This window comes from Sprattus sprattus (assembly GCF_963457725.1).
Source record: "Sprattus sprattus genome assembly, chromosome: 5".
Taxonomy (NCBI): domain Eukaryota; kingdom Metazoa; phylum Chordata; class Actinopteri; order Clupeiformes; family Clupeidae; genus Sprattus; species Sprattus sprattus.
Genome location: NC_137924.1, coordinates 16,172,913 through 16,195,412, shown reverse-complemented (window position 1 = coordinate 16,195,412; position 22,500 = coordinate 16,172,913). Strand labels below are relative to the sequence as shown.

The 22,500-nt window shown below is 43.2% G+C and overlaps 1 protein-coding gene across 1 annotated transcript in view; it reads right to left on the bottom strand.

The window, feature by feature from the left end:
* Positions 1-6,879: 6,879 nt before the first annotated feature.
* The window catches only part of mao (monoamine oxidase), a 43,525-nt gene continuing 27,904 nt past the window's right edge, over positions 6,880-22,500 (bottom strand). Inside the window, exons 7-15 of the mRNA XM_080838843.1 lie at positions 19,492-19,641; positions 14,977-15,136; positions 14,491-14,587; positions 14,284-14,337; positions 13,991-14,048; positions 12,081-12,178; positions 11,561-11,672; positions 11,169-11,231; positions 6,880-10,837 (exon numbers count right to left, since the gene is read on the bottom strand). Of these exons, the coding sequence (XP_080694969.1) occupies positions 10,682-10,837; positions 11,169-11,231; positions 11,561-11,672; positions 12,081-12,178; positions 13,991-14,048; positions 14,284-14,337; positions 14,491-14,587; positions 14,977-15,136; positions 19,492-19,641 (948 nt within the window). The 3' untranslated portion in view covers positions 6,880-10,681. The remainder of the gene's footprint in view (positions 10,838-11,168; positions 11,232-11,560; positions 11,673-12,080; positions 12,179-13,990; positions 14,049-14,283; positions 14,338-14,490; positions 14,588-14,976; positions 15,137-19,491; positions 19,642-22,500) is intronic.

Below are 22,500 nucleotides of genomic sequence, written 5' to 3'. Positions count from 1 at the left end.
GTGTTGGGTGTTACTCTCTGAAAGTGCTATATTAGTTTAACTGGCTGCTCAGTCCCAATTCTACAGGAAGCTAATACACTTCACAGGAGCAGTGTGGCTTAAGATCATAAAGAAAGATCTGCGTTTGCGTTTATATATCTTCAACCACAGCATGAAGAAGCAAATTAATTCAGAAAAAGATTACATGCATGGAGTTCAGCTGTTCCGCAATGGCAGGGGGAGGATGCTTGACTGAACAGCTTTAGTTCAAATCACATCAAACTCCCCCCAAATCGCTCTCCCACAATCTGCCTCGTTCACTGCAGATGGAGAGGGGAGCCAGGATGTGGAGTTGGGGCAGATTGGTTTGCTTGTGCTGGAGACAGACTCACTCACACTGGCACGTACATACTCAGACGATCAGGCTGAGAAGGCTTGGTGCTTCTACGTCAGAGGGAATTGGTGGGAGCTGGAGGAAACAGAACATCCTTTTCTTCATCTTCTTCAGGTTGCTCAAATGTTACGTCTTACGTAGACCTGCGCAGTAAGCATGCGTGTGATATTCAGTGGGACCCAATTATAGGTCTCATTCTCCATCATTGTGTCAGGAGCAGAGCAACCCTTCACACGTACACTCGCCTGCCGGAAAAGGATGACGTCAGCGAGTTGACAAGTATAACCTTTGATTCAGCGGGCGATGCCTATAGAGGAAAGAACATGTTAAGGGAATGAGGAGTGGCTGGGATTAGCAGACAGTCTGACATTATCCCTCTGCTTGCTTCTTAGAGGCTCCTCTGGTCAAATTGAGGTACCGCTGAGAAAGGGGGGCTGCCATTAGTGGTCTTTAGCGCTCCCTGGTGGTCAGACGAGGAGCTGCATGCCACTACAATCGCTGCTGCAATTTCCCAAAGGGTGAGCCCCTCATCATTGTAAAGTCAAGGATGTCTATTACAGTGAAGCTTAGAGGCTGTTGTTCTTGGAATGTTTGCTAGGTATCAAACACACACACACACACACTCCCAAGAGAAGTGGAACAAGAAGATATGACATTCAAGTAGGGGACCCTCCTAGAGGGAGAAGATTTTTAGAGAAAGCATTCTGGTAGTTCTTTGATAAAGGATGACGGCGATTACTTTTATCATCTCCTCAGGGATTTGATTTTATCATCTGCCATTTTCTGTCTTTGTTTTTTAATGATTTAGGTTGCTATTGCGCCTATCCAAAGTCCTCTCGGAATCAGAACTCCTTGTTCAGTGCTTATCTTCCCATTATTTCCTTTTTCAATTTCTTGCCACTTCAAAGTAGCATTCGTAACTGTGTCGCCCTTGCTTGTGTTATCTCTCCATTGCACTGTTCCTTTTTCAATTTTATGTTGTTGTCTTGCATGCTAGGTTTGGTCAGAGATGTTCCAGGCTGTCGCAGAGAGAGCTGGTATCCAGTGACAGATAAACACTGCTCGCTCTGTGCGTGATGCCACTGCTCACCCCCTGAAATCAATACGGTGCTGGTGAGAGCCAGGCTCCTGGCTATGGATAAGCTGACAGCGTGGGAGGCAAGCAGTTATCGAGCAAATGGTGGATGTCACATTGAAAGCTCAGTGAACTTGGCTCTTGTTGAATTCTCTTTTGACTGAGTTAAAATGTTTTGCTAGTGTAGAGATGTGGGAGCTATTATAAATTAAAGGGCTTGTTCCAATCTCGGTTCTAAATATCCTGACCAAAATCGGCATGAATAAACCATAGACTAGAGAGAGAGAGAAAGAAAGTTGGTTGTGTGGTGTTGATTTTGTGTGGGAGGATGAGCTGGGATGAGGGTAATGAAGCTCTTGCAAATGTGTCTGCTGCTGAATAAAACTGTGGTTTAAGAAGAAAATAAAACAAATCAACAAAGATATTAGATTAAGTTAAATAACTGATGGTGCTGGTTATCAAATACTGCAGATTGATACAGGATGAGATGTTACTTAAGTTAAGTTTAATATCAGGTTGGGGTTCATTTGGTAAAGGTCTGCCCATGTTGGTTACTGATAGTTTGTTGTTTATCTGTGATGGACTATTCAGATAAACTGGCATTCTTAAAAAAAATCTCCTAATATTATTTCAAACCAGGATAGACCAGGGTTCTTGAGATTAAATAATAATTCAGATTTGGGTCATACACTTTCCACTGACAATGAGAGACACACTGCAGCACTTGAAACGACCTTGAGACAGTACAGACGTGCCCACTGGACCCGCCGACTACATGGTCTGAATAACATTTGACTCATTCACTGTAGTGCACCCACGATCAGACTCTCAAAATGCCATTTGCTGTGTTATTGGAGATGCTTGGTAGTCTCATTCTCCAATATGAGTATGTGTGATTGTGTCTATGGTGTGTCTTGGGGATGGGCTGTCTTTTGGCCTCATGAATAGTAATTCACACGTTATTGATTCTGTTCAGTACGTGCACCTCTGCCAAGGACCTCGGATTTGTGTCGATTGGTGTTTATAAGCAGGGTTGTACTATGTACATTTTAGAAATGACAGTTAATAATCAAAATGTAGGTGCACAAGGGGTTAATGCAAATATGTTATTTTTGGTGAAAAGCTTCAAAGCTTATAGAAAATCCACTCTGTTGCTTTGTATCTTTTAGTCACCTGGACAGGCTCCATTCATTTGGTAGTATTCACATTTTAAGTGTTGCTTTTGACTGGTTCTCTTTTTCGAATTTGCACCACCTTTTGTCTTCCAACCAAAAGGTTATTGAAAGTTATCAGATGTAATACGTTACATTTAGTAATTAAAACAAATACTATAGTTTATACTCTTTATATATACAGTATATATAAATAAAAACTATTATTTATTACATATTTAACAAGATTACTAGTAATCTGTAACCTTGTTTCAAAAGTTGCCTTCCCAACCCTGTTTATAAGTCTGTGTGACTCACTGTGGCTTGGCAGTCAAGATGCTTCTGTGACCTTGAGAAGTCCTTCTCAACATATGTATTTATTCATTTGGTGGATGCTATTATTTAAAGTGACATGCGATGGAGGTAGATTACAACCCAAGCAACAGCAGATTGAGAAAAAGACACAGCACAAAACTCCATTTTATTCGCTCCTGACACAAGTGGTATGCATTTATGGGCGTGTAAATGATTGTTTTCTGTGAAGGCATTTGTGGGTGAGTGGAAGAGAAGGGTCTTCAGGTGATATTTGAAGACAGACACAGCTGGGAAGCTCATTCAGCAAGGGACCATGGAGGAGGACATTCTATATTGAGGTTTGTTGCCTCGCAGAGACAACAATCTGGGCATTTTCTGGCTGTTTCACACTTCATAATGATGTACGTGAAGAAGAAATTGTCATGTTTGCGCCATACACTGGGGTTTAATGGGAAACAAATCCAAATAGGAAGTGTTTCTGTAACCAAGCAATTGTAATGGATACCAGCTTTGTGTATAAATGCTCTTTACCATCTCCATCCATAACCACACACCAACTTTAAAGGTGCAGTGTGGAGGATTAAGTGGAATCTAGCGGTGAGGCTGCAACTCGCCTGCACCTCGTTGCCTTCCTCCTTTTTCTTTTTGAAAAAGCTTCTTATGTCCACAGCCTTCAAGTCTGGCCTTAGTGGATTAGCTAGCTAGCTACAACCAGATGCCAACAATGACAAGCCCTGTAACCTGTGCGCTCTCTCTTTGTCTCCCTCTGCTGTTCCTTCCTTTTTTGACACGACGACGTGGTTAACACACGGGTTCAGTCAATACACAGGTTTGTTTTTATTAAGTACCATACAACACTGTAATGTGATTGATTACCGGTACAGTTAATAGTCAAGAAATGACAGTAATTAAAAATAGAATAATGAATACTATATTCCATTTCTGCTAATAGATCTAATAGATGCTAATTTAATCCTACACGCTGACCCTTAAACTAAAACTGACTTTCCAAAGGGGTCCAACAGAGTTCCCAATGGAGTCTTCAATAGAGAGGTAAGGGTCTGTGTGTTGGTGTGTGTGTTGGTTTGTGTTGGTGTGTGTTAGAGTGTGATGGTGTGTATTTGTGTGTGATGGTGTGTGTGTTGGTGTGTGTTGGTGTGCATTGGTGTGCGTTGGTGTGCGTTGGTGTGTATTTGTGTGTGTTGGTGTGTTTGTGATTTGTCCACAGGCTGAAGCCTGTCCTGGGAATGGAGCTGCATCGCTCCCACTGTGCAGCCTGAACTGGGTGGAGCTGCATCACTCCCACTGTGCAGCCTGAACTGGGTGGAGCGGCATGTAAACACTCAGACTGCAGGGATCCTTTCAGGACAACAGAGGGAAAATGGCCACTTACAACAGAGAGGGATGACATCACTTGGAGTTGGAGAGCTCCTTTTTTTTTACAGGCTGTCTTATGCCCTCTTGTGTCCACTCCGAGCAACATTCAGTGAGAATTCAGCTGAAAGGTGTTCACAATGGGAATGATGCAGCAGAATGACCTCACCCACACTGCATGATGTGTTAATGTATCGAGGGCTTATTCCTCACATACGCTCTGTCCTGTCCTACACATGGAGGCACATCCACACACACTCTCTCTATTCTATGTTATAAAGGAATTAGCATACATTTTCATTAAATCATAAATATAGTGTTGTGTTTTTATACTGACTCAGCTAGGTGACATTATCTACTCCACCCCAAACTGATGTGTAGTAGGGTTGGTGCTGGTCAATTAAAAGGTCACTATTCTATTATCTTTAACTGTATGAGAATAGAGCTACCCAGACAATCTGACAAGCTCCCTTTGAATTACAGATATAAGCAAATTCCACATATTTAAAGTATCCTCTTGAGTGAGCGGCATGCAATTGATGGATACTGGTGGTCTTTCTTATTTTTCTGCATAATGACTGCATCAGAGCTAATACCTAATTGGTAGTGATTGGTGACCCTTCTCTGTGTGGTTTGGGGTTGCCTTATCATTATGTAAGTGCTTTGTAAGACTCAGTACTGAAATGATATCTGTAACACGGCGAGTCTTGGAAGATGGTGCGAAGGAGATAGACAGCCATGTTGAGGGCTGGTGCTAGAAGACCTCCCGCGGATGCAGTGGCATATCCCATAAGGCCTTGAGGCAGACACCACAGTGGCACGCCAGTCGCAGCGCGGAAAAGTAAAGGCCAGCGGTCTACAGTACCTTGCGTAAGTATTCACCCCCTTGGATGTTTTACCCTTTTATGGCTTTTATAAATCAGTCATGGTCAATATAAGTTGGCTTTTTGGACAAAAAAATTCACAAAATATCTCTCTTTAATGTCAAAGTGAAAATATATTTCTACACAGTTATGTAAATTAAATACAAATATGTAATGAAAATAAGTGCTTGCATAAGTATTCACCCCCTTTATCACCCCCTTTATATAGACTCACCTAATTCAACAGAGGTCCAGCCAATTGGTGCTAGAAGTCTCACAATTAGTGATATGGGGATCAGTGTGCAGTAAATGTGTCTCAAGTGATTGTAGTATAACGACACCTGTGTCTGGAAGGTCCATTCACTGGTCAGTATTCAGTAATAAGTATTACTGGGTATTGTTAAACCATTAAGACCCAAGATCACTCTAAGCAACTCAGAGAAAAGGTTGTTGAAAAGTATAAGTCAGGGGAAGGATACAAAAAAATGTCCAAGGCACTAAACATCCCCTGGAATTCTGTTAAATCCATCATCAAGAAATGGATGGATTGTGGCACATGTGTAAATCTGCCTAGATCAGGCCGTCCTCACAAACTGAGGGGCCGTTCAAGAAGGAGACTAGTAAGATAGGCCACCAATAGACCTATGACTACTCTGAAGAAGTTTCAAGCTTCAGCAGTTGAGATTGGAGAAACTCTGCATACCACCACTGTTGCCTTGGTTCTTCACCAATCTAAGCTTTATGGAAGAGAGCCACTGTTAAAAAAAAGGATCGACTACAGTTCGCCAAAAGGCATGTGGAAGTCTCCATGGTCAAGTGGAAGAAGGTTCTGTGGTTTGATGAGACCAAAGTGGAGCATTTTTTCAACAGTGGCTCTCTTCAATGAAGCTTTGATTGGTGAAGAACCAAGGCAACAGTGGTGGTATGCAGAGTCTCTCCCATACCAGCTGCTGAAGCTTGAAACTTTTTCAGAGTAGTCATAGGTGTCTTGGTGGCCTCTCTTACTAGTTTCCTTCTTGCATGGTCACTCAGTTTGTGAGGACGGCCTGATCTAGGCAGATTTACACATGTGCCATATTCCTTCCATTTCTTGATGATGGATTGAACAGAGTTTCAGGGGATGTTAAGTGCCTTGGACATTTTTTTGTATCCTTCCCCTGACCTGTACTTTTCAATAACCTTTTCTCTGAGTTTCTTAGGGTGATCTGTGGTCTTCATGGTGTAACAGTAGCCAGGAATACTGATTACTGAATACTGACCAGTGAATAGACCTTCCAGACACAGGTGTCGTTATACTACAATCACTTGAGACACATTTACTGCACACTGATCCCCATATCACTAATTGTGAGACTTCTAGCACCAATTGGCTGGACCTCTGTTCAATTAGGTCAGTCTATTTAAAGGGGGTGATAAAGGGGGTGAATACTTATGCAATCACTTATTTTCATTACATATTTGTATTTAATTTACATAACTGTGTAGAAATATATTTTCACTTTGACATTAAAGAGAGATATTTTGTGATTTTTTTTGTCCAAAAAGCCAACTTATATTGACCATGACTGATTTATAAAAGCCATAAAAGGGTAAAACATCCAAGGGGGTGAATACTTACGCAAGGTACTGTATCCCCCCCCGCCAGCACGCCTATACACACAACCAAAGGAAGCAGGAGACTAAGCAGGGGAATTTTTTTACTTTTTTATTATTATTACTGGATTTCTGTTGGCGTCTTCATACAAAGAGATCAAAGAATGCACTTACGGAACAAGAACTTCACACAGATTTGCACACAGAACTTTGATTGGGGGAGGGGCAAGCTCTTTTGTATCTGATGAGGGTGCACAGGAACAAGTGCAAATGTAGCATGTATGATTATGGGGGTAATAACAGGAGAGGAGGGATTTCAAGAGGAAGGTTTTTTGCTCTCTATCTCTCTCACACATTCACCCATCTACAGAAACACACACACACACACCCTCATTGGACCCAAGAGTTTTGAAAGCACGATACGCACAGACTCAACACTGTTCACACAGTTTACAGTCAATCAGAACACCACTATTAGTGCCTAAGGTCACCAAGCATCAAAACAATAATGAACTCTATGTCATGTTGCAAATATTCACGACTGTGGACATTCTGTCAAGGGAAGTTTGTAGGAAGAATATATGGGGGAATTGTATGGTAGAGAATGACTCACTAGCACTGGCTGTGGTGGGTGAAGAAATGGCAGATATTTAGGGTCAGGTGTTGAAGAAATATCTGTAGTTCACAATCTTCACCAGCAGATGGCACAAGAACAGAACCCATGAGCCAGACCCACAAGAAAGCTGGTGGGTGGACACAGCATTGCGTACAATTCAATAAGTTGTCCATTGAACAATGCATTTCCCATGTATTACTGAAAACACTGAGTATTATGTCCCTAATACTTTCATCAGATGAGAGGGAGGAAGTCCATATGAACGGCATGACTAGAAGTGAAATCTGAAGAACGTACAAAAAACTTGAATTGCACCTTCCAGTGCACAAAGACCCAGACACCATATGTATCAGCTAGAGCCATAGACTGGAGAAGCAGAGACATTTACAGTGGGAGAGGGAGATCAGCACAGATACAGAGGCACTTCAGAACAGAATACACACCAGAGTAAGGCACCACAGACTACACACACACACACTCAGTATCTCTTTGGGCCACAGTTACATAACCCACTTACTTCCATCTTCACATGGGGTTTGGAAAGGTACTGTGTAATCCAAATCATGTTTCATTTAATCTTTGTATTTTCACTAATAATTTGTCAACATATACATCTGTGTATACATATATGTATATATATATATCTTATATGTACTGTATTTATATAATTACTCTATTTACTCTCTCCAGTCTGGTAGGCTCTGGTATATCGACTAAGAATTAAATAGAACATTTTTGGATTTGAAAAAAAAAATGGTGGAAATGCCAATCCATGTGTCCACCAGCAACGAAACTAATGCCAGGTTTGAACACAACGGCCTTTGGTACGAAACTGAAAGGTTTAATGATATTGATTGGCTGTCATTAAAATGTAGCAAATGTGCTAGACCCGATTTATCAACATATGTTAAACACCTGATCTAATGGATCTAATTACGAATAGTAGCCTATGAACAAAAGATTTAATCAAATTAGACTTCAAAAGTATTTCACTTTTGATCATAAACATAAATAAATTGTGCAGGGATATAAGCAATGTTGACATAGGTATCACAACGGGTGGACGTCAGTATTCAGTATTTGACGACATGTAGCTTTCATCACCATAGCATGTTGCTAAAACCACTGGGCCCTACTCAAATATCCCCTTTGAATACAGCAATACTTTTTTTTATCTCTGCTTACATCAATATCTGGCTTACATATAATGGAGTGTGACTTACATTAAACATTGTATCTGGCATTAAACCACTAGTGCAGAATCTCAGACAAGTACAACACATGCTTCCTGTATGATCACGTTTTCACAAGGGAACATAGGATTTGCCTGGCCGACATGAGGTCACATGCAAATATCTTACACATGTCGTCTGATGTCATGGTAAAAAATACAATAAAATTCATCATCTAATTAATTAAACAATCAAACAATACATTCGACTGCTTCCATAGATTTCTGGTAGAAATGACAGAGGACTCTTATGATGACAGCCAGTCAGAAGAGTGAAGGAAAGGGTTCCCATAAGCATCTCTGCAGCCTGTGGTCATTTTCACTATCGTCAACAGCCTCACATTTCTGTTCTTCTCAGTCGCTTTGGTACATTTCTCAAATCATCATTCGAACATTTTCAAAACAGTGAGAGCATTACTTGAAACAATTTGCACAAATGCATTACTGTCATGATGTCAATGTAACAGAGAACACGGACGTGCTTTCCTTATTTCCAAATTTTCCTCATCAAGTACGTAGTTGTATTCTGTAAGGACGCAGTATAAATAGAAAATACCTTTGAAACAACCTGACAGAACCCTGATTTACAGCCTGCTGGGAAACACTGGGAAAACCTTCTTGCATGCCACAAATATTTTTTATGAACCAAATAAATTGACAGTATGCAGTTGTGTATCACAAATCTGATGATCACAGACCTTCATTCAAAACAGAACCATGGCATTGCAATGAAGATAAGAATAGATGAAACTGACAGTAATCAACATTTTTTGAGGCCAAGAAACCATTCCCAGATGGCAAAAGCTTTCATTGACCCAAATGACTACATACAGTAATTTGGCATGTTGGTCCTTACAAGAGCTTTCACACTAGATCATTCCCAGCAGGGTAGGATTGTGTGTACTGTTAAGCCCTAAGGTGACAATATGACTGTACACCTAGTTTTCTGACATAGTGGCACATACTGTTACTGAATATTGCACCCATGCTGGCCTGACACATCCACTCTGGATCTACATCCACATCCCTGCATTTGGACATGAAAGTTATATCAAAGGGACAAGTGACTTTGACTTTTCGAGGTGTGCCAGACACAAGCCTCTCTTGTACGCAGTGTAAATGCTCTTTACTGTTAACACGGGCGCAGCAAATTAAAATCAACAGGTAACGCAGCCGAAATGCAAACGCAACACAGCCGCCGGTGTGCATAAGGCCCTAAACAAACTAATTTGCATGAGTATACTAAAGCAATTTGTTAAAAAGTGACTATATGATGTGGGGGTTGAACAAATAGTTTTGAGAATTTCAATTCTGATCTGAGAAATGTTCCAACTCCATCTTTCACACAAAGCTTCTGATCATCAGCCATGGGATATACAGCACCTAAATTAGTAGAGGTAATCCATCATTCTATTAAAATCAGTCAAACACACACAGACACACACACACACATACAGACATTTACAAAACACATGCATGCGTGCATGTGCACATGTTTACACTTATACCCTGTACGCACACACAGACTTTGTGTGCACACGCGAACACACAAAAACACCCACAAACACACATAACAATTACAAGATAGGACTATATATTTTTTTCCCAACAGTCAATGCACATTTGCCAATGACTTATAAGGATGTGGAATGTAAAGTGTCATAGGGTCCCTATGTCTCCTCAATAGTTCTGAATGGGTCTAAATCACATCAGGCAAACACTTCTCCATCTAACTCTATACCTTTGGAACATCCTGACCAAGTGCAAACCCTCAAACCAATGACAAACTGCTAGGGACATATCTTTCATCACCTCTGCACTGGCACCTTCCATTTGGACCGATCTATCCCTGTAAGATTTCTGTAATAAATGAACCAGCAATTACACAATGGCATATGAATCAGATCGTGTGATCATGTGAATTAAGTTTACAAGACTGTCAGGGGGCGAGTGTCTTCAGCACTGTTCTGCGACCATGCACAGGTGGTGGGAGGACCTCTGTTGGACAGTCTTGACCAGGGGTAAATTAGCGAAGAGGAGACTGGTAGAGGGGTAGGGGTGGGGGTTGGGAGGGTATCAGAGGATCAGGTTTAGCTCCTGGGGAAGAGTCCTTTCTTATAGGCTACCAGACCCGTCGCGGCCACGAGGGATAGCACAGTGGACACGCTCATGAACTTGAGGAAGCCGCCCACGGAAGGCATGTTCCTCTCCCAGAAGGTGGTGACAAAAGGCAGGGCAGGGACATCCTGGGGAGAGACACGCGATTAATGAGACACGCCGATTAAAGACATGTCTGTGTAATGTACAGTTAGGTTTGCGTTAGAGGAGGCTTTAAGGGTGGATGGATAAGTCTTGTGTCACCCTAGATAGCAGTTGAAGATAATCTTTTCTCCCATAATAAAATGATGTCAAATGGACATAAACATAAATAATGCAGATATGTAACTCCCCTATAATTACCTCACTATGAGATAGCCATGACACATAATTTACTGAGTGGAGAAATATCCCATCCCATAAATAAAGAAAGAAAAAAAGAAAGAAAGAAAGAAAGAAAGGTTGAAGTGTGGAACCCACCTCAGATTCTGGTTCTGGCTGCCAAACCTGGCTGGGGGTAATCTTACCCATGGCACACATGATCTACAACAACACATGTGTGTTAATTACTCGATGTATTTATTGTCAATATATATACAGTATATATATTCATATTTATTTTTACAGTTTCACAGCAACGAACTGAATGTCTACTTAAATAGCAGTTCTGTAGCAGTTTCTGAAAAAGATCTTTCTGAACCCAGACATCACTGTATAATATATCTACAGTATTTCTCTTGTGATGTGTGAGGGGTTCAGGCCCTGGGCTCTGTAAAGCACCTAGAGACAATTGAATTGCTTTGGTGCTATATTAATCAAATTGAATTGAATTGAATTGAATTGAATGTGTAGGTGGTGCGGGACTCTCTCACCTCCCTGGCAGCTCTCTCTCCTGCTTGCACCGCTCCCTCCATGTACCCGCTCCACTCCGTAGACGTCTCAGTGCCCGCAAAGTAGATCTTGTCCACCGGCTGACGCAGGACCCTGTGCAGGGGACACATCAGATTAGGTTTCCATTCAGAGGACTGTCTATGTGCACATTGTCATTTTGGGTATAGCTTCAGCAGCGCGAAACAAACAACAACAAATATTGAAAAAACTCCATTTAAGTTGAAATGAACAGCAACTACAGCCAAAACACTGACTGAAAATTATAATGAATGCTGGCATGAGGGACAACAATCCACTTCCTGTGTTATCCACCTACAGCTCACTTCCTGTCTGCATTAACACGCCCACGCATATTAACACACCCATCAAAGCATCCAAAGCATCTTGATCAGGTTGATGTATCTACTTTATGAAGCAACGTTATTTAACGTGATAGTACACATGAGCATACCCTTAGTAATATGAGGTCAAGTAAAGGTTCAGAGGTTAAGTGCTACTTACTTGCCGTACTGTGTCATGATGCCCGGAGGGAAGTAGGCCGTGTAGCAGCCGCCAGAGTACTGCTCTTCACACCAGTTCTTCTCCTCATAGTGAACAGGCTGAAGGACACACACACACACACACACACACACACACACACACACACACACACACACACACACACACACACAAGAAAACACGATTTTGAATATCTTTAAATAACAATTTAAAAATATAGCTGCAAGCAGCGATGGCGGTTTCCTCCTTCAAACATTGCGAACCAGGGAAAAATGAAATTTTGTGACAATTTGTCACTGTATAGAAAAATCCATGCTGCAGACTTGCCAATGGGATATTACATTTCAAATCCAACATTTACAATGCTTTTGCCTTGAAGTTAAGACTGAGTAGAGGTTGTGTGTGTGCGCTTACCCTGTGTGTCTGTGAGAATGTATGTGTGTGACAGCAAGCTGTGTGTCTGTGTGTCTGTGTGTGCGTAAAACAAACCCTGCGCGTGTGTTAAGGGGAGACTGTGTGTGTGAGATTTAGGAGCCGCGCGGATGAGGAGACAGAGAGACATAGAGAACCACCCTAGCAAGTAGTCAAGCATGCATGTTTCAAATATTCACCAAAAATCTACTTTTCATCTTACAGTCAACTTTTTTTCAGATTTGTGTACTAAACATTCTCAAGTGTCTTCATATGAACTTGTGATTGAATCAGAGTTTCACTTTTTGACCTGCAGATGTGTAAAGCATTATTTTAGCGTAAACAATGTATCCAATTTGCTTTATATCAATCATTTTTCAAGATATGAAGTTGCCTTTGCACATGGGAACATAGTGTAGTGTCATCCAAGTGATATACCAGTTTGGTGTTGATGTCTCAAAGATTAGCTGAGATATGACTTCACTTCCTGTTTGACCGCTTTTCTGCTGAATTTGAGTGGCTGTACCAGACAAACCATATGGTAACTTTTTGCAAAATTTGGCACAATCATTAAGGACAGTCTCTTCTTTATTCATACAAAGTTTCATGTCTCTCATTATACCACTCTAGCGCCACCAACGGGTCAAAGTTGGACTTGTGTTAACACACGCAACTTTTGAACCGCATGACCGATTTTCAAAAATGAGGTACCATTGGATTCCCTGGATTAAGACGAATTAAACACACCCTGTGGCGTAAATTTCACTCAAATATTTGCTGACATATGACTTCACTTCCTGTTTGGCCGCTTTTCTGCTGAATTTGAGTGGCTGTACCGGACAAACGGTTGTGAGGATCAAAATTCTGTTCGATAACTTTTGTGAGGCTAGGTCTGAAGATCATCTCTGGTAATTTTGAAGAAGATTTGCCAAAAATTGTAGGAGATGAAGGCTTTCAAAGGTTTTTGATAAAACCGGAAATAGCGGAAAATCTATATAACCGGAAATTGACGCCGTGGAGTGGGTTTAATTCGTCTTGATCCAGGGAATCCAATGGTACCTAATTTTTGAAAATCGGTCATACGGTTCAAAAGTTGTGTGTGTTACAAAAGTCCAACTTTGACCTGTTGGTGGCGCTAGAGTGGTGTAATTAGAGCCATGAAACTTGGTGAGAATGAAGAAGGGACTGTCCTTAATGAGTGTGCCAAATTTCACAAAAAGTTACCATATGGTTCTAGGGGCTGCCATTGACTTCCATTGCAGCAACATAATAATAATAATAATAGGAAAGCCTACAATAACAATAGGTTACCTCCTACCGGAGGAAACCTAATAACTTATAATGACATCCAAAGTAGTTAGCCATTATCATGTGCTGTATATTTTCTAGGGAAATCCCATGCTGTAGTTGTGTAGGTAGGTCTATGAACATAGCCTTATCTAGTGTTCTGTGTATGAACAAAGAGCCAATAATATCTTGCTGGGCAGAGAGTATGGACTCACATGTAAAGCTTCCTCTGAGCCCAGCACTCTGGAGTAGATCTCACAGATTTTCTTTAGCCTGGAGACAACATCTGTGTTAATACTGTGTCTTTACACACATACCGTACATCATCACATCCAGTGCACACACACACACACACACACACACACACACACACACACACACACACCACACACACACACACACACACACACACACACACACACACACACACACACACACACACACACACACACACACACATAACATACACACTGCTGATAACTGGACAATTGTGAAACATTTAGTTTACCTCTCTTCTTTAGTCAAGTCGCAAAGTTTCCTGCATTTTCGTGACAGGATGAATCTGAAAGAAAGAGAGAGGGGGCCATTATTCATAGAGTTCTTCCTTTTGCAACTTCGAAAAAAGTTTTCCAGAAGCAATGAGTGTGTGTGTGTGGTGTGTGAGTGTGTGTGTGTGTGTGTGTGTGTGTGAGGCGTGCAGACTGAAGCCCTTTACCCCATGATGCAGGGCATACTGCCATCAGGCTTAGTGTCATCCAGAGTCAGGCCAATAGGGGCTTCTTCCTCCTCAATCACCATGGTGCCGCAGTAACCTGTCAGTGAGGGTCAAGACAACGCATGCTCAGAATGTATATCAGTCTGAAACTGTAACTGACCATAACTGTGTTATCATTCAATCAAGCTTGGTTTTGTCTTCCGTCAAATCACATTCATTATTAAATTCATCAGGAATTGAGCATTTTCTAAATGATCACAGAGGAGAAGCTAGTGGCCCAAGGGATGAAAACTCCATTTAAGTATGTGAAACGCCTTTTGCTTCAACTAATATATAGTATTCATTCAAAGAACCTCAATTCCCCAAAGAACCTTATACAATATGAGACATCTACAGGATGGCTGTCTCCTGACTATATCTTTGACTTCTTAAAGGCATTCTCTCTCTCCCCCCCCCCCCAATTTCCCCAAAGAACCACCCCCGTACCTTTCGGCCTCCAGAAGTTCTTCTTGTAGTAGACCATGCACTTGATGACGGAGCCCATGGGCACCCTGCTGATGAGCTGGTTCCTCAAGGGGGGCAGCTCCGGGTTGAAGTGGATCTTCATGTTCAGCCCCGGCGGGATGGCCAGGATCACATACTTACCCTGTGACGGAGGAGGAGGAGAGAGGGAGGTGCGATAATACGTCAGCAAGTATATTTATGGAGAGGAATGGATGGAAAAATAGACAGAGAAAGAGAGAGAGAGAGAGAGAGAGAGAGAGAGTAGAGAGAATGAGGGAGAATGAAAGAGACAGGGGAAGAGTGAGAGACATACTGATGAGGCAGGAAGGTAAATGTGCAAAAAACTGTCATGCTTGCACTGTCCAGGAGAGATGAGGGGTAAAGGTTAGAGATGGAGGAGGACAGATAGACAGATAGAGTAGGACAGATACATATAGAGAACCAGACAGGCAGAAGAAAAGAGCAGAGAGAAGAGAGAATAAAACAGACAGAGAAAGACACAGGAATAGGCGGCAGCAGAGGGACACAGGGAGGCAGATGTGGAGCTGGTCACAGCACGTTACGTAAATAATAGAGATAGCCCACCGCACTCCAACTCTAACTCACAACAGGCTCCGGGGGCCTTCCTGCCCATTCCAGACAGGCTTTCCCACCAGACACCCATAAAGTCTCATATCTTCAGAGTTACAGTCTGACCAATTTGGACCGCGTTCATGACAACATAAGTCCAGGCTAATCTCCCATACGTGCCCTTTCAAATGCTGTAAATGTCAAGCACAATTACCGGAGCCCACGCATACAGCACACATCACACATGACACAGGACACAGGACACTGAGTGAGCATGTAGTCTGCATAGAGATTGAAAAATAAGTGAAATTGGATTGCCATGTGCTCCAGTTGAAGGAGTTGTTGCTGCTGTTGGTTGGGGGGGGTTACACTAGGTCTCTATGTTCGTAGCTTGACTGTTCTCTCCCTTGTACTTCGCTTTTGACAAAAGCTTCTGCTCATGGACTAAATGTAAATGTAAATGTAAATAGTACATGAACACTCCTGTCTTGAAAGGTGGGTTGATGAGGGTGGTGGGATGGAGGGTGATGGTGGTGCTGGTGGGTGGCTGTGCCGAAGGGGGTCTTGGCAGCAGAGTGCCTTCACCCACTCCTGTGTGTGTGTGTGTGTGTGTGTGTGTGTGTGTGTGTGTGTGTGTGTGTGTGTGTGTGTGTGTGTGTGTTGTGACTAAGTAGCTCTGCTGGCCTGGAGCGCTTAATGAGCTTTAGCAGGGGAAAGAGGATGTGCAGCACACAGAGCGATGAGGCACCAGCTTACTGAGAACAATCCTGCTGTAGCTTACACACACATACACATACACACACACACACACACTAACACACACACACACACACACACACACACACACCGAACACACACACACACACACACCGGACACACACACACCGGACACACACACACACACACACACACACACACACACAAAAACACAAACACATCTGAGTAGTGAACATCCATGAAACCTGATGAAATTGTACAGCTACCAAAGATAGAAGCCTGCCTGCAAGATGTAAAAGCTTGGATGACTAACAACTTCCTGCTCATTAACTCAGATCAAACTGAGGCTATTCTTGACAGCCCTAAACAATTGAGAGTTACATTATCTAGCCATCTACTCACACTCAATGGCATCTCATTAACATCCAACACTAGTATCAAAAACCTTGGTGTAATAATCAACCAAGACGTCCCACTTGACTCACACATGAAACAGATCTCAAAGACATAATTTTTTCATCCATGCAATATTGCCAAAATCAGAACAGTCCTATCCTTCCAAGATGCAGAAAAACGAATCCACACATTTAAAACGTCACAACTAGACTACTGCAATGCTCTCCTGTCTGGGTGTAGCAACAACTCAGTAAAGAGCCTCCAGCTTATACAGACCGCTGCTGCTCGCACACTCACTAGAACTACAAAATATGAACATATCTCATCTGTACTTGTCTTTCTGCACTTACTCCCTGTCAAAAAGAGAATTGATTTCAAAGTACTCCTTCTAACATACAAAGCCCTAAACGGCTTAGTAACAAATTACCTCAAAGAGTTAGATGTTCCCTATTGCCCACCAAGAACACTTTGTTCCCAGAGTGCAGGTCTTGTTGTAATTCCAAGAATATCAAAAAGCATAATAGGAGGCAGAGCCTTCTGTATCGAGCTCCTCTCCTGTGGACTAATCCTCCTGCTTCCATCCCAGATGCAGACACTCTTCCCATATTCAAATTGAGCATAAACACATTCCTGTTATTCCTGGTAAATGAATCATCAAAAACCAGTCACCTGTCGCAACATTCTTCACTACTGTGCGGAGAAGGTCCACTTCTTCAAGTTCTAAGGAGCCCTCCTTACAGATCTCTCATGGTCTGCCAACACCTCAGAGACAGTAAAAAAGGCACACCAGCGACTACACTTCCTGAGAGCACTCAGGAAAAACAACCTGGTGTGTAAACTGATGGGGGCTTTCTACCGCACCACTATCGAAAGTGTACTGACCTACTGCATCTCGGCGTGGTACTCCGGTTGCACTGCAGCAGACAAGAGAGCCCTCCAAAGGGTCATCAACACAGCCCAAAAAATCACTGGCTGCTCACTGCCCTCCCTGGAATCCATTGCCGGCTCCCGCTACCTAAGCAAGGCCAATAACATCCTAAAAGACTCCTCTCACCCAGGCCACCACCTGTTTACTGTCCTGCCCTCAGGCAGACGGTACAGATCCTTAAGAGCAAGAACCACGCGTCTTAAGAACAGTTTTTTTCCCGACAGCCATCAGAACACTAAATACAGACATGCACTAAACACTAATCACTATATTGACTGAAGTCACACATACCATCTCTGTATTTCTGTATGTATGATTCTGTGTACTGTTGATGTATATATTGTTTCTCAGGGAAGTACTTTAATATACTGTATACCACCGCATTTGGTTGTACTCTTAATATATATTTATATATATTTAAGCTATTCCTACTGTTTTTAGATAATTGTAATATTGTTGTGTTATATGTTGTCCCTCGTCCCACCAACAGGAGAAGCACTCCAAATATTGTTGTATGCAAATACAATGACAATAAAGGCTTTTCTATTCTATTCTTCTTCTTGTTGGCCATGTTGTGTTTGCACATGCACAAACACACACACACACACACACACACACACACACACACACACACACACACACACACACACACACACACACACACACACACACACACAAACACGTGTGCACACACACCCAAACACAGCTGATCACATCCTGCAGTATTACAGCCAGCAGTAGGTTGTGCAATCCCACACAGCCATAACAGGATTAATAGTGAGAGTCAACTGAGCCTCGGCCAATCATAACACAGACTGGGTGGCTGGATATCATCTCCATGACAAAAACGGGCAGGCAGATCAACTGTGTGTGCTTCTGTGGTGTCTCAATAGCTGTAGGGACCTGGCTGCACGGAAGGACACTTAATTACTTGTATCCACATTTAGCATTGACTGGGGGTGGTAAGTGAATGTGTGTGTGTGTGTGTGTGTGTGTGTGTGTGTGTGTGTGTGTGTGTGTGTGTGTGTGTGTGTGTGTGTGTGTGTGTGTGTGTGTGTGTGTGTGTGCATGCTTGTGTATGTAAGAGGGGGCATGAATGATACTTACAGCCATTTCATGCATATAATGCATTCAATAATTAAGGTTATTGAAATTAAGTAAAATGTCCTGCTTAGCCTTTTCTAAAATCAAAAAAAATTGTAATCATTAGTTATCCTGTGCTATTGTACTATAGTAATCCTGTGCTACTGAACGAAAAACATTCAAGATTTGTTGAGCATTCCTGACCCTACTTCGCCGATATTCTACTCAAATTACCCTTCAATAGGCCTATGCATGAATTTAGGAGCAGGCTTTTATTATGAAATGCCATCTTTCTGCAAGATGAACGACTGAATAAACAGTTGGAAGCCTTAACATAATATATGATGTTTGAACTCTATTTACAATTTCCAACTGAATACAAGGCAGAATAACACAATGTGTAAGTAGTTCACTTAACTTATAATGAGATTTACCTCACCCAGCATCGCAGAAAAAAATGCGGGTAAAATGCTGATTTTGCAAACTAGAGGGACTGTCATGTGTGTGTTTGTGTCAATGTCTGTGTCTGACTAATTGACTATTGACTGACTGTGAGTGTGTGTGTGTGTCACTGATTGACTCTTTGACCTGCAATGTGTGTATTACTAAATGCCTCACCATCCTGTGTGTGTATATATGTATGTGTGCATGCATGTGTGTCCATGGGTGTGTGTGTGTGTGTGTTTGTGTCCATGGGTGTGTGTGTGTGTGTGTGTGTGTGTGTGTTTGTGTCCACGGGTGTGTGTGTGTGTGTGTGTGTGTGTTTGTGTCCATGGGTGTGTGTGTATGCACACACTGCTCACCTTGTATGTGTCGCCGTGGACAGTGTTGACCTCCACCAGGTCTTTGGTCTGGTCGATGCTGCACACAGGGCTCTCTAGTTTCACCCTGTCTCCCAGCTCACTCTGCATGTTCTCACTGATCTGACTGGAGCCGCCCACAAACTTACGCTCCTGTTGGGAAGGCACACACACACACGCACACGCACGAACGCACACACACACACACACACACACACACACACACACACACACACACACACACATGCACAAACAAAGGTTATTGAAGCAATCAGTTATGGGCACAATACACATTATACACACATAGAGACATCAACACACGTGGGCAGAAACACACACATACATGAGGCACACACACACACACACACACACACACACACAGGCCTGAGCTAACCTGATGTCCTCCCAGTCTCCTGCCACCCACACTGCTCCTCAGGAGAAGCAGCTGACAAATGGCTTTTGACTGGGAACTCTACTTTCAAACTGGGCTCTGAGCCTGGAGCCACTGAGTGCAGGAAACAAACAGCCAGCCAGCTAACCACAGTTGGACACACACACACACACACATACACTATCACACACACACACACACACATATACAATCACAAACACACACACAGACACACACACACACACACACACAACCACACACACAACCACACACACACACACACACACACACACACACACACACACACACAAACACACACACCCAGAAACACACACACATACACACGCACAGGTCAGCTAATCATACCCTGAGCTGGATTTTTGAAAACTTTACCATAGTGATGGTCAGCGGGGCATGGTCTCCATGGAGACTCCTATCAATGCAGTCCAGCTTGATGAATAAAATCACTCAGTCATGTAATCCAGTAAGATGCTGTAGTCATGACTCATGACCATAATTCAAACATAACCAAACAAGTCTCAGTCCCGTGGGTACAACACGCTCCATGCACCTGATGATGTTTGTCATTCTGACCGCCACTGCTGCATAAACTAACATCTGTTTATAACCTCCATCTGTGGAGACCAGCTCTGACCCTCCTTCCAGCCTCTGGTACACACGCTACCTCTGCACTCCGTTCACAACGTGGCTGCAACCCGTCACACTCGTTGGCTTTTTCACACACCCGGCAATCCCCACATGTCAATCAACAGCACATTGTTTTAAATGCATGTTGGCGAGATCTGGGGCACACCTAGAGCCCCACAACAGGGCCACATCTAGGGTCACACAACGGGGCTACTTCTAGGATGCAGCATTAGGATGACCGATTGGTATTCAACATTCAAGGTGTTTGTTTGCCATTTGCAAATGGACATTCTCACAGATACATGCACACAAGTGTTCTGGCACCATTCCCTCAGTCATGATACAGGGACATCAAAGACATCAAGAAAATGTGTGTGTGTGTGTGTGTGTGTGTGTGTGTGTGTGTGTGGAGGTGAAACGAAACGAGAGATTAAGGTCACGTATGTGAACGCAGCCACCTCCGCAGCCACCTCCTCAGCGCTCCTGAGCCCAGCACACTGGAAGCACGCGGGCAGTTCCACTCCCTTTCACACCCGTCTGTAGCTCTTTCTCTGTTTGCCCTCACTGACACACACACACACACACACACACACACGCCACCTCAGCTTGACCTCCGTCAGCATGCCCGAGCGTGACGCTCTCCAGGTACAGTAATCAGAAACACAGGCTGAAACCGGACCAACTCCAGCAGCAGCGGCGACAGCTTGTGTGAACCCCCTAAACGGACCACAGCACAGCTGGCTCCAGCGAAAAGAGACGCAACATTTTCCAGCTCTATACCCGCTCCTATAGTTCAACCCATAGGCCCTGGGGAAATCACTGTAACCCAATAGGGTGATGTTACAGGGAAACTATGAGCAGCTTTTGACTTGCCGAAGAGGTCACTGTTGACTGAAAACAGCTACAAATGCTTCAAGCTTTCAACATAAGGAAACATACATTTCACATAAACATCACAGCCATCTAGATACACAGATACGCTGCGCTTCCTTAAAAAAACACAGAAACAGCTTTTGAAAACAGACTTTGAAGCCATGGGCTGAGTTGCCAACTGAAACCCATGCACTGTGTTTAATCCTCAAGACTGCACACGGATCTCAAACAGCATGGCACTCAGTGGGAGCCAATCAGGCCAGTTGAATACAAACACGAGCGCAGCCATTTCACCGCCAGGTCAAACAAGGTTCCCCTGCGATAACAGCCCGGACTTTGGAATTACTCTGGCCCTGATCTCACACAAGGCCGCCGCACCAGGACTGTACCTGGACCAAGTCCGGGCCAAATCTGTCCCAGACTCAGTGGCTGCTGCAGGGGTCTCATCCCCCGCAGAGACAGAGGGGGAAATGAGAAAGTGTGTGTGTGTAAGTGTGTGTGTGTGTGTGTGTGTGAGAGAGAGGGGGGGGGGGGGGGGGGGGGGGGGCTGGAACAGAATCCTCTAATTAAGAGACTGCGTCCCTCTTTCTTTGTAGCCATGGCAGCCAGGCATTCAGCAGAGAATGATTCTCTTCCTCCTACCCCCCTAAACACACCCATTGTGAGCTTGTGATTAACTGTACTCAGGATAAATTGGGGGGTTTTGGTTTGAGGAGAGAGAGAGAGAGAGAGAGAAGGAAAAAGAGATGCAGGAAAAGACAAGAGAGACCCTGAAGGGGAGATAAGCAAGTAGTGAAAAGGAGATATCGACATAGAGTAGAGAGTGTGTGTGTGTGTGTGTGTTCGTGTGTGTGTGTGCGTGTGTGTGTGTGTGTTTGTGTGTGTGTGCCTGTCTCTGTGTGTGTGTGTGTGTGTGTGTGTGTGTGTGTGTGTGTGTGTGTGTGTGTGTGTGTGTATGTGTGTTTGTGTGTGTGTGCCTTTCTCTGTGTGTGTTTGAGTGAGTGTGTGTGTGTGTGTCTGAATTTGTGTGTGTGTGAACGCGCGCGCACGCACGTGTGTTTGTGTGTGCGTGTGTGTGTTTTTGCGCATATTCAGTTGTG